Genomic DNA, 14916 nt, shown 5'->3' with positions numbered 1-14916 from the left:
TTTTCATTTTTAAGTTATATTTGATTAAAAAATAAGACTCAGCTTAATTTTAACCCACCACCACCTTCCCCACCATCAAAAACTTTTTTTGTTTTTATTTTTAGGTGGGATGCAAATCAAAAAATTCAGAGGCACAGTTGAGGCTTTTACAAAACATGTCTTCTTTATAGACTCAGTATACATACACTCAAAATTTTTTTTTTTGGGAATGGCTGCAGGTCTTTTTCTAAATCTTGTGTATTTTATCACACTATATTTTTTTAAATTGTTTCCGATTTTTCCACAAGGTACGCCTCCTTCAAAGATCCAAAAAAAATTATAGGGTTTTTAAAGGTTTGAACATGTTTCTCCCATTTTTAAATGTTCTTCTAAAGGATTACTTTAATTTAAAAATAACCTATTTACAAAAAACATGATTTGATCGATTTTGAAGTCTATAAAAATAGGGAAAATTCCCAAAAACTCCCTAAAAAACAATTTTTCAGATGAAGGTGGGGAATCTTACAGAAAAATCTGAAAAAAAATTAGAAATATAGTATTTTATAAAATATACATAATAAAAAAATAGCACTGCAGCCACCCCCCAAAAAATTATATGCTTATAGAACTTAAACCTTTCAATGCGGAAAACGCACTGGTGCGCTTTGTTAATTGTTGATAAAATGCGAAAGGTGCACCAGTGCGCTCTCGTCATATTAACTTTTAATTAAGCAGAGCAGGGTCGAACATCGCAACTCCCTACTATTTAACGCCGCACTGAAAGGGTCAACAAATAAAAAAAAATGAATTCTGAGAGTTAAGTCGCGTTTACACGATGGCAATTGGCAAGACAATTGTCATTGGACAATTGTCATCACGTGGTTGCGGATTGTCAGAGGCCAGTCCAGTTGAAAGAGAAGATGTTTACACGGGGCCAACTAAACATCATGGCCCCATGTAAACATCTTTTCTTTCAACTGGACTGGCCTCCAACAATCCGCAACCACGTGATGACAATTGTCCAATGACAATTGTCTCGCCAATTGCCATCGTGTAAATGCGACTTTAGGGAGGGTATCGTTTAACTTATTCATCCCGTCCATGATTGGAAAGTTTGATGTGCCACTGTCGAGGCATGTGCTACTAAAAAGTAGTGTTTATGTTTTTTTTAAGTTCTACGTTATGACTCTTATTGTGCCTAAAAAGCAAGTTTCACCTATACCGGTTCTTAGGGCCGGTACTTATGTCGTGATTAATCAGGACAGAAAATACCGGAACTAAAAATAACAGACTTAATAAATGCAATTATATATTATAATTATTATAGGTAATAATTCTGTGGTGCTAAGGCAAAACCCGATATGTCAAAAAATGTGATTTTGCTGAAGATGAGTTTAAAAGTTGACAGTGTTGTTGTAATAGTGGACATATCAGAAACTAATTTTATCATCTACTGGTTACATGAACGCGTTTAGCCATGTAGGGTTTTGTCATCATATTCTTCATCGCTCAATGTACATATTGAGCATTAAAACGAAAAATTGATAAATAATTTTTGACATATCGGGTTTTGCCTTAGTATCACATAATTATAATTGCATTTATGAAGCCTGTTATTCTTAGAACAGGTATTTTCTGTGCCGATTAAACCTCAGTTAGCTAACCGGGGTTTAATGGGGACATAAAGTACCGGCCCTTAGTCTATATAGTACAAATGGAATTCAGTTAGAATGTGTAGATGTTATTGAAGCTCTTAAACACATTCGCTGTGCATGTTTCTCATTGATGGCATTCGGTTTCCCTCTCAAGCATAGTTGTCGCCTATAAGTGACATGTGTTTACTTACATTCCAACAGTAAGTGTGAATTTAGCATCAATGAGAAGTACTAACAAAATATATATCATCGGTTATGTGACAATACCTCCGATCTGCTTTTTCATGAGTTTTTTAGGAGACGAAAAACCTTTTTTAGGGTCACCTCCTGTTTTCATATGTAAGTTTTGACTTATTATATAGTAAAAACATAGTAGAATTTACTACAGGACAAGTCAAAAAATATCTTATAAAAACAGGAGGTGGCACTAAAAAAACTTTTTCGTCTCTCCTAAAAAACTCACGAAAAAGCAGATAGGAGGTATTGTCACATCACTGACGATATGCAGCAAACTTGTTAATTAACAGACTTGTTTTCATTAATGAAAACTATCCACCACTTTATTACAGAGTGGTATGAGACACAAAATTGACAAAATATTGGAGTCTACATAAATGGAAAGTTTGAGCAACTTTAGCTTTGCAGATGACATAGTCCTTACTGCATACTCAGTAGATCATGGCTGCCAACTTAAAGTCCTTGAGAGCTCTTAAAATAACTTTTCCAAAACACAATACATGGCCAACCTTTTACTGACCAAAAACATTTCACCTAATGGCATACAAACTGAACACGTGTTATCTTATAGGTCTGGATACCACATATGAAAAAAAAGTTGATTAATAGCAAGCTGAAAATTTGTTAATAGCTTAAGGGTGTCTAGTCGGACAAACTTTGATATATGGGAACACTGGAACAGGGGAAGTTTTAATTGTGGAACAGGTTAAAAATTTGGAACGGTCAGACCACGAAAACGGCACATGTATTTTGTCGGACAGAACAGACTTAAACTCTCCGAACAGAGATTAAACTCTCATGCAAAAATCAGACTGCTATTTATCACCAAATGGGCGTTTTAATGAGTGGAACATGTAGAATAATATTCTACATGTTCCACTATATATATATATATATATATATATATATATATATATATATATATATATATATATATATATATATATATATATATATATATATATATATATATATGCTAATATTCTACATATTATGTCAAATTGCAGGAATTATAACAGGTGATAAATAGCAGTCTGATTTTTGTATGAGAGTTTAATCTCTGTTCGAAGAGTTAAGTCTGTTCTGTCGGACAAAATGAATGTGCGGTTTTCATGGTCCGACTGTTCCAAATTTTTAACCTGTTCCAGTGTTCCCATATATCAAAGTTTATCCGACTAGACACCCTAAAGCTATTAACAAATTTTCAGCTTGCTATTAATCAACTTTTTTTCATACGCGGGATCCAGACCTATTAGAAGTAGCTGGGCCACAAGATTAAATTAGAAAGAGACAATCAGAGTATATATAGGACTAACATTATCTGCTTTTTCATGAATTTTGTAAGAGATTTCAAACCTTTTTTAGGGCCGCCTCTTGTTTTTATATGTAAATTTTTACTTGTTTTGTAGTAAATAAATAGTTGAATTTACTACACAAAACATGGCAAAAAATAGCATATATGACAACATGACCATAAAAAAGTTTGAAATCTCTCTTACAAAATTCATGAAAAAGCAGATAGGAGGTATTGTCACATCACCGACGATGAGCAGCTTACAGGAAACTCTTTACATAAGATATTCCAATGTGCCTGACATGTCAGTAACATAAAGGTTAAAATCAGTATACAGTGATGAGTGTGCTAATAACCGGCAAAATAACGGAAAACAGATGAAGCTATTTTAGGTGGGAAATTGTGAGTAGTAAACAGAAGAGCTCTAAAATTATCGATTTGTATCCCGAGTGACACTTTAAACAGTTTTCATTTCATGACCCGAAGGGCAGTGAAATTATTTCAAAGTATCACGAGGGTAAAACAAATCTGTAATTTTGACAAGCTTGAGTGTAATTCTGTAATTTATTAGTTATAATGACTTAAAACTATAGTTTTAAATCATTTTAACTAATATTTTATTGATATCTTCGCCTGAAATTTCGTTAAACTTGTTTATGCTATTCTCTTTGACAAGTTGTAAAACATTGTCATTAACGTCACTGACTGTTCATGTTTGTGTAGCAACGAAGGGCATCTGATTTAATACATGATGACAGGAAATTATCGAAAAAAATTTCTGCTGTAATTTTTATTCTTATAGGTTTGTATTGGTCAGAATATCTATGAATGAAATAATCAATAGAAACCTATACATTTTACACTATAATGATTATTTCATTCATAGAGATTCTGACCAATAGAAAGCTACAGAAATAAAAATAACAGCGATAATTTTTATTATTTCCTGTCATCAAGTATTACATCAGATGCCTTTCATCGCTTTGCAATAATACATTCAGTGACAATAATGACAATTTAATGTTTTAAAACTTGTCACATAAAATACCAAGAAAGAGGTTTAGTAAATATTCAGGCAAATATATCAATAAAATATTAGTTAAAATTATTTAAAAAGACAGTTTTAATCATGAAATAACTTACAGAATTACTCTCGAGCTCCCAAAAATTATCGATTTGTTTTGCCCTCATGACATAATTTCACTCCCCTTCGGGTTGTGAAATTAAAACTGTCACTCGAGATACACATCGATAATTTTAGAGCTCTTGTGTAATTACTACTGATAGTTTCCCACAGTTAGATGTATACACATTCACAGACACACTTCACATGTAGCCACATCTTATGGAGTAAGTGATTTCATATGTAGTCATATCTGTGAATGTGTTAATTTCGCATCTCATTTTTCTATCTTTTGCTTTATTTTGGCAGTTCTTAGTGCACTCATAAATGTATAAATACTTCACTTGTTTACCTGAATATGTAATATTTCTAATTACCTATATTAAAACAATACAAAAATGCATCAATGTAAATTCATACTCTTCATTTGCCAACTAAATTTATTTCCTAGTTCAAAGTAACTTCAATGATATTCTTAACACTACATTTTATGTAGAATATTTCTGTGGTGCTAAGGCAAAACCCAAGATGTCAAAAAACATGATTTTCTAGCAGATGAGTTTAAAAGTTCGTAGTGTTGTTGTAATAGGGCTTTTCATCGATTGTCATTTGTTTCGAGCTTCAGTCATGTGTCACATATTAATATATCTACACAATACGTCTTTGGTTTGTATGATTGTTATATACTATATACCGATAACGTATGACGTAGATATATTAATATTATGTGACATGACAGCAGCTCGAAACAAATGACTGTGAATGAAAAGCCCTATAGTGGACATATAAAACTAATTTTATCATCTATTGTAGTGGTCCTCAATCTGTGGTACAATCATTATTTGAGGTGGTACACAAAAAGCAAAAACATCCAAAATCAGCACCACTATCATAGTTAATTAGATCACCTAGCTAGATAGGTATTTCATTTAGGTGGTACCAAAAATAATAAATATTTGGTGGTACATGAATCACAAAGATTGAGAACCGCTGATCTATTGGTTACATGGATGGAATTAAAAACGAAAAAATCAATAATTTTTGACATATCGTGTTTTGCCTTAGTACCACAGATTTATGAGATAAGCAGAGGTAGTTCTATATCATGAGTACATTGATCTCAATCCTTTATAAATTCATCAAAATTATACTTATATATTGACATGTTAATGTAAATTAATAGGTTTTTATTATTATACATTTATGTATGAATTTCAGGCCAAAATAATTTGAACTTTATGCGAACCCATGACCGGCCTGGCTAGAGAGGTTTTTGTTCAAGGTGACTAATGTTGAGGACCTATGTAGAATTAGCAAGGAATGTGAGATTATTAACAGGATCAAAGAGTGCAAATTAGAATATCCTGGCCATGCTATAAGGAATGAACACACATGGTTTGTTCTCATTCTTCAGGGCAAGATACAGTAGAACCCCGATTATCCGTGCTCCTCGGGACGGAAGGGTGGCACAGATGAGTAATAGAAAATCACAGCACAGATAATCCGTACCCAGATAATCGGGGTTCTACTGTATTTGGAAAGAGAACCAGGGAGAAAAAGAATATCTTTTCTTCAAAACCTGAGAAAGTGGTTCTACAACCAGACTATTCTAAATAGCAGCGAAGATGTGATAGGCAGCATAAGCACCTATATAGAACAAAGTAAAATGACTTATTTAAGGACAAATATGGATATGAAACTGCACTTTTATATTTATTTTCAGTTTTTAGTAATATTATTCCCTACTGGAAACTAATAGTAAAAACATTGTTCTAATCGATTATTGATCTCTCTAATAAAGATTGGCAAACAGCCAAGCAGCAAAATGGCGGAAGATAACCACCATTTTTTTTATTGAAGTAATGATGCAACTAATATTTAGAATTTACCAATAAAAATATAGTTGAACTGAGAGTAGTGTTAAGAATGCCCTTTAAAAATACTGATGAATAAAAAAACTTACTTGTCCTTGGACAAAATTATTTGTAACCACCGGTCTCCGTTGGCCGACATTTCCCACGTTCTGGGTTTGTGGGGTATCTGTGGAAAAAATTAATTAGTTTCTTTAAACAACGACTGGAAGTCATCTTTGGAAAACTTTACACATTTAAGATATAAAGTATAAAAATAAAGCGTTGTAAATTGAAAATCAATAAAACCCGGCACAGAGTCGAGTTCACCAAGATTCAATAAAAGTCATATTAATTTAAAAAATTAGGAACTTACTATATCCAGTACTTCTTCGCGTACTATAAGACATATTTATAGTAAATTAGTATTAATAATGTAATTATTAACAATGTATGAACGAAAAAACACTACCGCTTAGAATTAATACTACGCAGTAATATGCCAGCAGTACGCAAGTGACGCCAAGCCAAATCAAAAGAACAAGAAAGCCGAGAAGAAGGCGGATGTGGAAGCCATATAGGAAATACGTCGGTGACAGATAAATGACAGTCTGCAAAACGGAAGTCTATGGTCTCTGATTAGAGTACTCGGAACATAAAAGGTCTGTTCCTTTGTTTTAAGTGTAACACTAGTTCTTGAAAAGTGTAAGAAAAGTGTAAAAGTGTTACACTTTCTTGTTTCTTTGTTTTTCTAGTGTTTACACTTTTTTTCACGATACACTCAACTTCTGTCGTAGAACGCGTACAACTCGTTTCTTTGAAATGCTGTAGGAAAAAAAGTGTAACACTTTTCTACACCTACCTCCGAGACGGTGGTGGATATTACACTCGTCCTGCGCAGTATCATCCAACCGGAGCAAGCTGTTTAGCCGTTAAATGTGTTTGTTTACAAAAAAGATATATTTCTTTTTAGTTTAATTTAAACTAGATTTATAAATTGAAAAAACTAAAGTAGCTACAAGTTTTAATTTAATTTTGCTTAACCTCCGAGTGGCACTTTCCTGTAATTTTAAAATTATCACTTTTCAGTGATTTTTTTTAATATGCTTTTATGTGCTTTAATATGCTTTTAAGTTCAACAAAGCATTTCCTTTAATTACAATTAAGCCAAAACATCGCAAATCCTGGGCCCTGGACTACTAAAGGTATCCGGTATCCGCATATCAGCCATGAATATGCTTTCACTACTCTACATCAAGAAATTTACTTTCCAATGGCTCTGTCACTGAATATATCAGCAAGTATAGGAAAACCTATTTAAAACTTATAAAATCAGCTAAAAAATCGTACTATCAAAATTGTCTGAGAAGCTCTAAAAGTGTTGCAAAAGAAACTTAGTCCATAATAAACGATCTTCGAAATAAAATTCACCCAGCTTAAACATTTTTCCTTTCAGACCCTGGAAATCTAAATGAATACTTTGTTAATGTGAGTAAAAATATAACATCAACAGCTTCGTGCAATTGTACTTGAGACACTGTGTCAGGTGAGGTGTTTGAAAATTTGAGTAACTTGATTCTGGGGTGTGAATTTCTAAAACTTTTAAGTGTGGTTTTTAACCGTTGAGAAAAATTATTTATTTAGTGTTGTGTTTATAATTTAATATATGTTTTAAAATGAGTTTTGTTTTATTTTTTGAGAAAAAATTAAAAATACAGCATACTTACAGTACTTTTTTTGAAATGCTATTTTCCAAAGTTTATAAAATTTCTTACGCTTGATTTTATATTAATAAAGTTAAAGTGGACTTTAAATTTAAAGTTTTCTTTAACTGTAACAATTGCTTTTTTTAAGGTAACACACACTTTAACTTTATTATGAAATCGAGCGTTAGTCAAAATTCTAAATGCTCAGTAAATAATAACAACAATTAGGTACTTGTATTGAAAACAACATATTTTGTAATTTGAAAAAAAAAACAACATATTTGCAACATAGATAACAAAACAACATGCTTTGTTACGTATTTTAAAAAACTCTCCATCATGCATGCTCCATGAGAAAAGAAAATATAAAACTATGTAATTTCATCCTTATTATGTCTCAGATGGCGTAGCTACTTTTGCTATAACTACTCAATGCTTTGCTACTCTACCTACCTACATACAATTTGTATTGTTTTATCAAAAAACAAGCATTTACATACTCTGCAAATTGTATATTTTTTCTTTGCATTTTCATATGAAAAAACCGCGGTATTTATCTTGAACTTTTTTTGAACAAGGTGCAATACTTAGGTAATATTATTATTAATAAAACAAAGTATATTAAAATACAATGTTAAAAACTTTAATAATATTAGCAATATTTAAAAACTTCAATATATTATATTATAGTATACATATTATGAATCAGTAGGAACGATTATATTTAAATTTGGTAAATTATAACTCCAATCGACCAGAGCACGACCACACAACCCAAAACACAAGTACGCAAATATGGTTGTGTGAAGCGTGGCTCGAAGCCGTGCAATTTACGAGACTCGCTCGATCTGTAGATCCTTGTGTCCTCATCTCGCCAATTAATGATTCTTTTGAGAAAGGTAAATTTCCAGAGTACCTAAAGACAGCTATCATTATTCCTCTTCATAAGGGTGGTGAAAAATCTAATTCCTGCAAGTATATACCTATTGCATTACTACCGGTACTCCAAAATTATTGAGAGACTCATAAAAGCATGACTTATGTCCTTTCTTGTTGAAAACAACATTTTATTACAAAAGTTTGGCTTTTTAAATAATAAATGTACTGCTGATGCCATGTTTTCTGTACTACATGAGGTTTATCAAGCACTGAGCAATAATCTTCACACTGCCACTGTTTTTTGTGACTATGCCAAAGCTTTTGATTGTGTAAATCATGAAATTTTGATAAAAATAACTAAATTTATATGGAATTCGAAGAATTTCTTTGAATTGGTTTCAATCTTACTTGGATAGTTGGAAACAACTGGTTAGAGCAAATAATACAGACTTTAGTCTCCAAAATATTGTATGTGGGGTCCTCTACAAACCACAAGGTTCAGTATCAGGTCCTCTACTTTTCCTTACGTTTATTAATGACATCCCTAGTTTAAAAATTAATGGAAAAAATTTTCTTTTTGCTGATGATACCAGTATTACTTGGAGCAACTCAAATATTGCTACTATACCTTCTGATCTACTCACGATAAAAACCTGGTCTGATTCTAATTTACCTTTTTTTAACATAAAACAGTAGCATTATCCTATACAGGAGCTCGTCAATCTTTACCTCTTAACACATTCACAGACACAACTGCATATGAAGCCACTTACTCCATAAGATGTGTCTACATCTAAAGTGTGTCTGTGAATGTGTTAATAACAGCCAGATCAGTATCGTTGATTCTGTAAAGTTTCTTGGTATTTTTTTTAGATAGCAATCTTAAGAGTTAAAAGGGTCTAAAGGGATAAACATTCACTGAAAGCGATATTATCTTTAATACCCGTGGTGCCTTCAACATTTAATGTCTGACTAAATTATTCTTTATAGGCAAAAAAATTTAAGGAATTTTGAATTAATTAGTTTTTAAATAAGTACATTTACCAGCAACAGTTGTAACGTAATTGTGTCAACTCGACAGTATTTAACTAGTTATTTGAATTTAATACCCTAGCTAGGGCATTATTTTTCAAAATAAATATTGAAAAATAACGCCCTAGGGCATTATAATATAACTTACTTTGAAATCATGTACAGTGAAACCTTGATTATCCGTCTCTCCATTAACCATCACCTCTGTTAACCGTCAGTGTACATACAGAAGTTGTATTGAGTTATACATTAGCAATCATTTAAATGCAAAAAAATAAAAAAAAAAGGTAATTTGATTTGTGATGAGGACACAAACGGCTATCCATTGCTGACAGATAAAGAACTCATTGAAATGGCAACAAAGGCGGACCAAACCTATTCGGAAGCTGACACAGTAGCTATATTGATGCTTGGACACAAGGAAGCTTGACTGTAGCTATATTGATGAACCTATTGTAACTGACAAAGATTTGCGTAAATAATCTAGAGAAGCTGCATCGCATATGCAATAATTCATCGGGTGGTATTCTCAACAAGAAGCCAATAAAGTAGATTGCATGATCTTATGCCTTATGCCGATTAAGAAATTCAGCCGTCGCAAAATATGAAGCAGCAGTAAAACAAACACAAATTTCAGAATATTTTAAATTGATTCGATTGTATGAACACAAATCCCTCTTATATTGTCAAACAAACCATACAAATGAAATTTGAGAGTTGTACTATGAATTTTTATTTTTTTTTAATGTTCTGTTAACCGTCTTTTCGATTATCCGTCATACCCTTGGTCCGGTGCCCTGACAGATAATCGAGGTTCTACTGTAATAATATTAATGTCCGACTGGTATATTATTTGACAAATAATGACATGATTTTGAAGTCAGTTTGATAAATAATGACATGATTTCGAAGTCAGTTAAGTATGATATAATGCCCTAGGCTCTAGGGCATTATTTTGAAAAATTACGCCCTAGGGTATTAAATTTAAATAACTAGTTAAATACTGTCAAGTTGACAAATAACAACCCAAGTAAAACTATGGTTACCACAATTACGTACGACTATTGCTGGTAAATGTACTTATTTGAAAACTAATTAATTCAAAATTCCTTCAATTTTTTGCCTATAAAAAATAATTTAGTCGGACATTAAATGTTGAAGGCACCACGGGTATTAACGATAATATCGCTTTCAGTCAACTTATATCCCTCAGGCCAAAGGCCCTCGGTATATACACCATTGACCTCAAGTTTTATTATCCTTATAATACCCTTGGTACCTTAACTATAATCTCACAATCAGCCCATAGAAGGTGTCAAACAAATAAAATATTTGGGAATCATACTTGATAATTTATTAACAATTAAACGATTACTTTATTGATTACAGTTAATTTATTTAATGGAAATTAAGGTAATAATAATAATAATGTTTATTCAAAAATAATCAAATATAAAATCTTCCTGAGACTAAAAACATATTTAAGTGTATAATTAATAAGAATTAACATAGGAAGCCACAAGGAAATAAATCTGCACGTAGCTATAGCCCAAAGTAACTCCTGTTATTTATCCAAATCTTTACTAGTCAAACACATTTGTTTTGAAATTCCAGCAGTTTCTTCTTTTTATACCTTTTAAATATCTGGTGGTTGTTCCTAAAACAAAGACATAAATAAAAATTCTACATTGTGTACCATAAAAAAATCATAAAAATGTGGAAAGTATCACAAGAATAAAGAAAAGTCCCAGATATAAAATTCACTATTAAAATAAAAATAGTAAATAATTATTTATATCTGACACTTTTCTTATTGGAACTTCTTTCTGGTAACATCCTTAATCTCTGACTTTTACAATTTATAAGACAAGAGATGATGAATAAAGAAAGGGAAAAGGACTCTGCAGTATACAGTTACATTCTGCTTTCATTAATCTAGAAAAAAGATCAGAAAGATAATTCAAAGTCCGAAATTGTAAAAGTCAAAAAGAGATTAAGGATGTACCAGAAAGGGGTTCCAATAAGAAAAGTTTCAGATTTAAATAATTATTTACTATTTTAATAGTGAATTTTGTATCTGGGACTTTTCTCTTTTCTTTAAGAGATATCGCTGAAGCATCCTAATAGTAGATAACTATTTTTGAAATTCCACTTAAATAGACAATTTGATTTCGTTTTGATTCAGAGGTGTGCAGGCAGCTCCACTGGGGACGCCGTAAGGCAGAAACAACTGTCTGGAGATTGTGTATCGCCTCTGGATCGAAAGGAAACATAAACTGTCTCTTCACTATCACAAGAGTATTTCAATATTTTTATTGAATAAAAGTAGTCAAAAAAAAAGGACTAGTTGGTGGAGCGAAGAGATAAAAATAGCTGTGAAAGAAAAGAAAGTACCATGGAGAGCTTATCTAGAAAATAACAGTTAATAAGCAAGGAAGCTTGTGAAAGAAAAAGTTAAAAAAGCTAAATTGGAACAGTGGGAGAGATTTGGAGAAAAGATGGAGCAAGACAGTAGTAGGACAAACCAAAAATTGTTCTATTAAGGTCTGAAAAAATGAGAGGTAAATCAGGTAGTACTGTCGTGCAAATAAAAAAAAATAAAATGGAGAAACACTTACCCAACCACAAGATATAGTTAATAGATGGAGTAAATATTCCAAAGAGTTGAGTAATGAAATAACAATGGAAGAATTAACGGAAGCCATTGCAAAAATGAAAAATGGTAGTGGCAGGAATAGATAATATCAAAACACGATTGTTGAAATATATGGGGGAATCTGCATTACACTACTTACACAAATTACTGATAACAATTTGAAAACAGAAACGCATCCCAGAAGATTGGGCAACAGCAGTAATGGCTCTTCTGGTAAAGAAGGGAGGTAAAAAAGTAATGTTCAAATTATCGAGGTATTTTCATGCTAAGTGTACTGGCTAAGATTTATGAATGAACACTGGAGATGAGACTGAGAAAGAAAGTGGAACATCAACTAGACGATGCACAAAAAGGTTTCTGACCGGGCACAGTGTCCAAGATCATATCTTTACTATAAGACAATGGAAAAAGCCTTTGACAAGGTACCCGGACATCACATTTGGAAAGGGCTTGAACTGTTCGATGTTGGAGGAGAACTAATTGATGCAAGTAAAATTTATGTACTGGAACATTGTGCGAGCATTAAACTGTGAATCAAACAAATTTGCTAATACACAAGGAGTAAGGCAAGGTGGAGTTTTAAGCTCACTGCTATTCATTATATTATATATATGAATGAACCAATAAAAAAAATGCAGTAGAGTCCCGAAAATTAGATTTAGGTTACCATTGATTAAAAAGTATAACTCTGAGTAAATGTGTATCTGCAGATGACATTGCATTGATACCAAGTTCAGAGAAATCTTTACAAAGCAACCTAAATTTATAGACGAGAGAACTTGCAGACAAAGGAATGAAAATAAAATTAGCAAAGACTAAAACTTTACTTATTTCCAAGACACTGAAAGAAATCCATATAAACCTAGACGGAAATTTAGTAGAACATATGAATGATTTTGAATATTTATAAACTATAATAGACAAAAAATGCAAAAAAAAATGAACAACAGAATTGCTAAAACATCACGATTATATCACTCCCTCACTACAGGTTTCATTAGCAAAAGAGAAATTAGTGAGAAGACAAAAGGGACAGTATATTATATACCTCCCTTCTCTGCTTCATGGAAGTGAAACATGGCTGGCTTTCCTAATAATTAAGCTTGAATTATCACATCTTTATTATTATTGTAGACATTTAAAATCCTTATTAATTGAATTACATTAAACTTACCACTTATAAAATGTTTACTTTTCATATTTTAATTTTAGTTCCCTTATATCTGTTCTTCTTGTGGCTTTTATCCATTGTCCCCAGCTTTGTTTGGATAATTCATTTAAATGTATTGCATGGGGAGCCTTGGGAACAGTACAAAATAAGACTTTTCCCTGTCTGCCCTACTCCCACAATTTACAACAATACAAGTTACATGTATAAGCTTCCCAAGAAAGAAAAACTGATAACTGCTATGGACTAATTCAGTTCTGTAGGCGATAAACTACTTTATATTTGATTTGCTATCACAATTTCGCTGCACAATCGACAATAAAAACAAACAGGATATTCTTTACAAATGTAAATATTAGGATTAGGTTATGTTATGTTATGTGCCCCCAGTTAGGCCATATTCGGAAGTTCCTTGTCCCTTTGCTTGATTGGCACACCGATAATTTTCGTTTAATACTGTCCGCTGTCATGAGCCGCTGTCACATCCGCTGTCATTTTACACTCAAATGTCCATAGAATTTCGTACACTTAGGGCCGGTTGTTCGAACGCTAATCAACAATGATCACTATCAAATATTTAATTACTGTCACCAAAACTGTCAATGTCAACTTTTATTGGGTTGCTGAAAACATAATTGATTATAATTATGAGATTAGTTAGTCAATTAACATAACAATTATTAACATAATTGATTAAGTAATTTCATTATTGTAATAAATTACGTTTTCAGCAACCCAAACAAAGTTGACATTGACAGTTGTTGACAGTAATTAAATATTTGATAATGATCATTGCTGATTAGCGTTCGAAAAACCGGCCCTTAGGGCCGGTTGTTCGAACGCTAATCAACAATGATCATTATCAAATAATTAATTACTGTCAATGTCAATTGTTAAAACATAATTAATTACAATTCTGAGACTATAATCAATTAAAATAACAATAATTATTAACATAATTAATAATAAATCTTATAATTGTTATTAATTATGTTTTCAGCAACCCAAACAAAGTTGACATTGACAGTTTTGGTGACAGTAATTAAATATTTAATAATGATCATTGTTGATTAGCGTTCGAACAACCGTTACACTCAAAAGTGTAACACTAAAAAACAAAGGAACAGACCTAAAGTCACAGAATTCGCAAAATTTATTTCCGATAGAGGACGCTGAAAATCCCAAAGATGGACGATAACTAAAGGAAAATAATAAATTTGTCATTTGATTTCGAAGCCGTTAAGGCTAATTTTCACAGATCCGATATCCGAAGACACGAAATACGAATTTTTTTCGTACGATTATACGATTATATTTGATTGTCGTATCCGAAATTT

At 32.0% G+C, this 14916-nt stretch overlaps 1 protein-coding gene and 1 long non-coding RNA gene across 2 annotated transcripts in view; both read right to left on the bottom strand.

The window, feature by feature from the left end:
* LOC114333169 (double-stranded RNA-specific editase 1) overlaps positions 1-6926 on the bottom strand; it is a 56696-nt gene extending 49770 nt beyond the window's left edge. Inside the window, exons 1-2 of the mRNA XM_028283014.2 lie at positions 6515-6926; positions 6252-6328 (exon numbers count right to left, since the gene is read on the bottom strand). Of these exons, the coding sequence (XP_028138815.1) occupies positions 6252-6328; positions 6515-6548 (111 nt within the window). The 5' untranslated portion in view covers positions 6549-6926. The remainder of the gene's footprint in view (positions 1-6251; positions 6329-6514) is intronic.
* A 4168-nt stretch (positions 6927-11094) lies between these two features.
* Positions 11095-14219, bottom strand: LOC126884454 (uncharacterized). Its single transcript, XR_007698046.1, has 2 exons — positions 13586-14219; positions 11095-11412 (listed from the first exon to the last, which is right to left on the bottom strand). It is a non-coding gene; the product is annotated as an uncharacterized LOC126884454 (long non-coding RNA).
* Between the last annotated feature and the right edge of the window lie 697 nt (positions 14220-14916).

Source organism: Diabrotica virgifera, chromosome 5, assembly GCF_917563875.1.
Source record: "Diabrotica virgifera virgifera chromosome 5, PGI_DIABVI_V3a".
Lineage (NCBI taxonomy): Eukaryota > Metazoa > Arthropoda > Insecta > Coleoptera > Chrysomelidae > Diabrotica > Diabrotica virgifera.
Note: the sequence above shows the minus strand (reverse complement) of the source record. Positions and strands in the feature narration are given on the sequence as shown.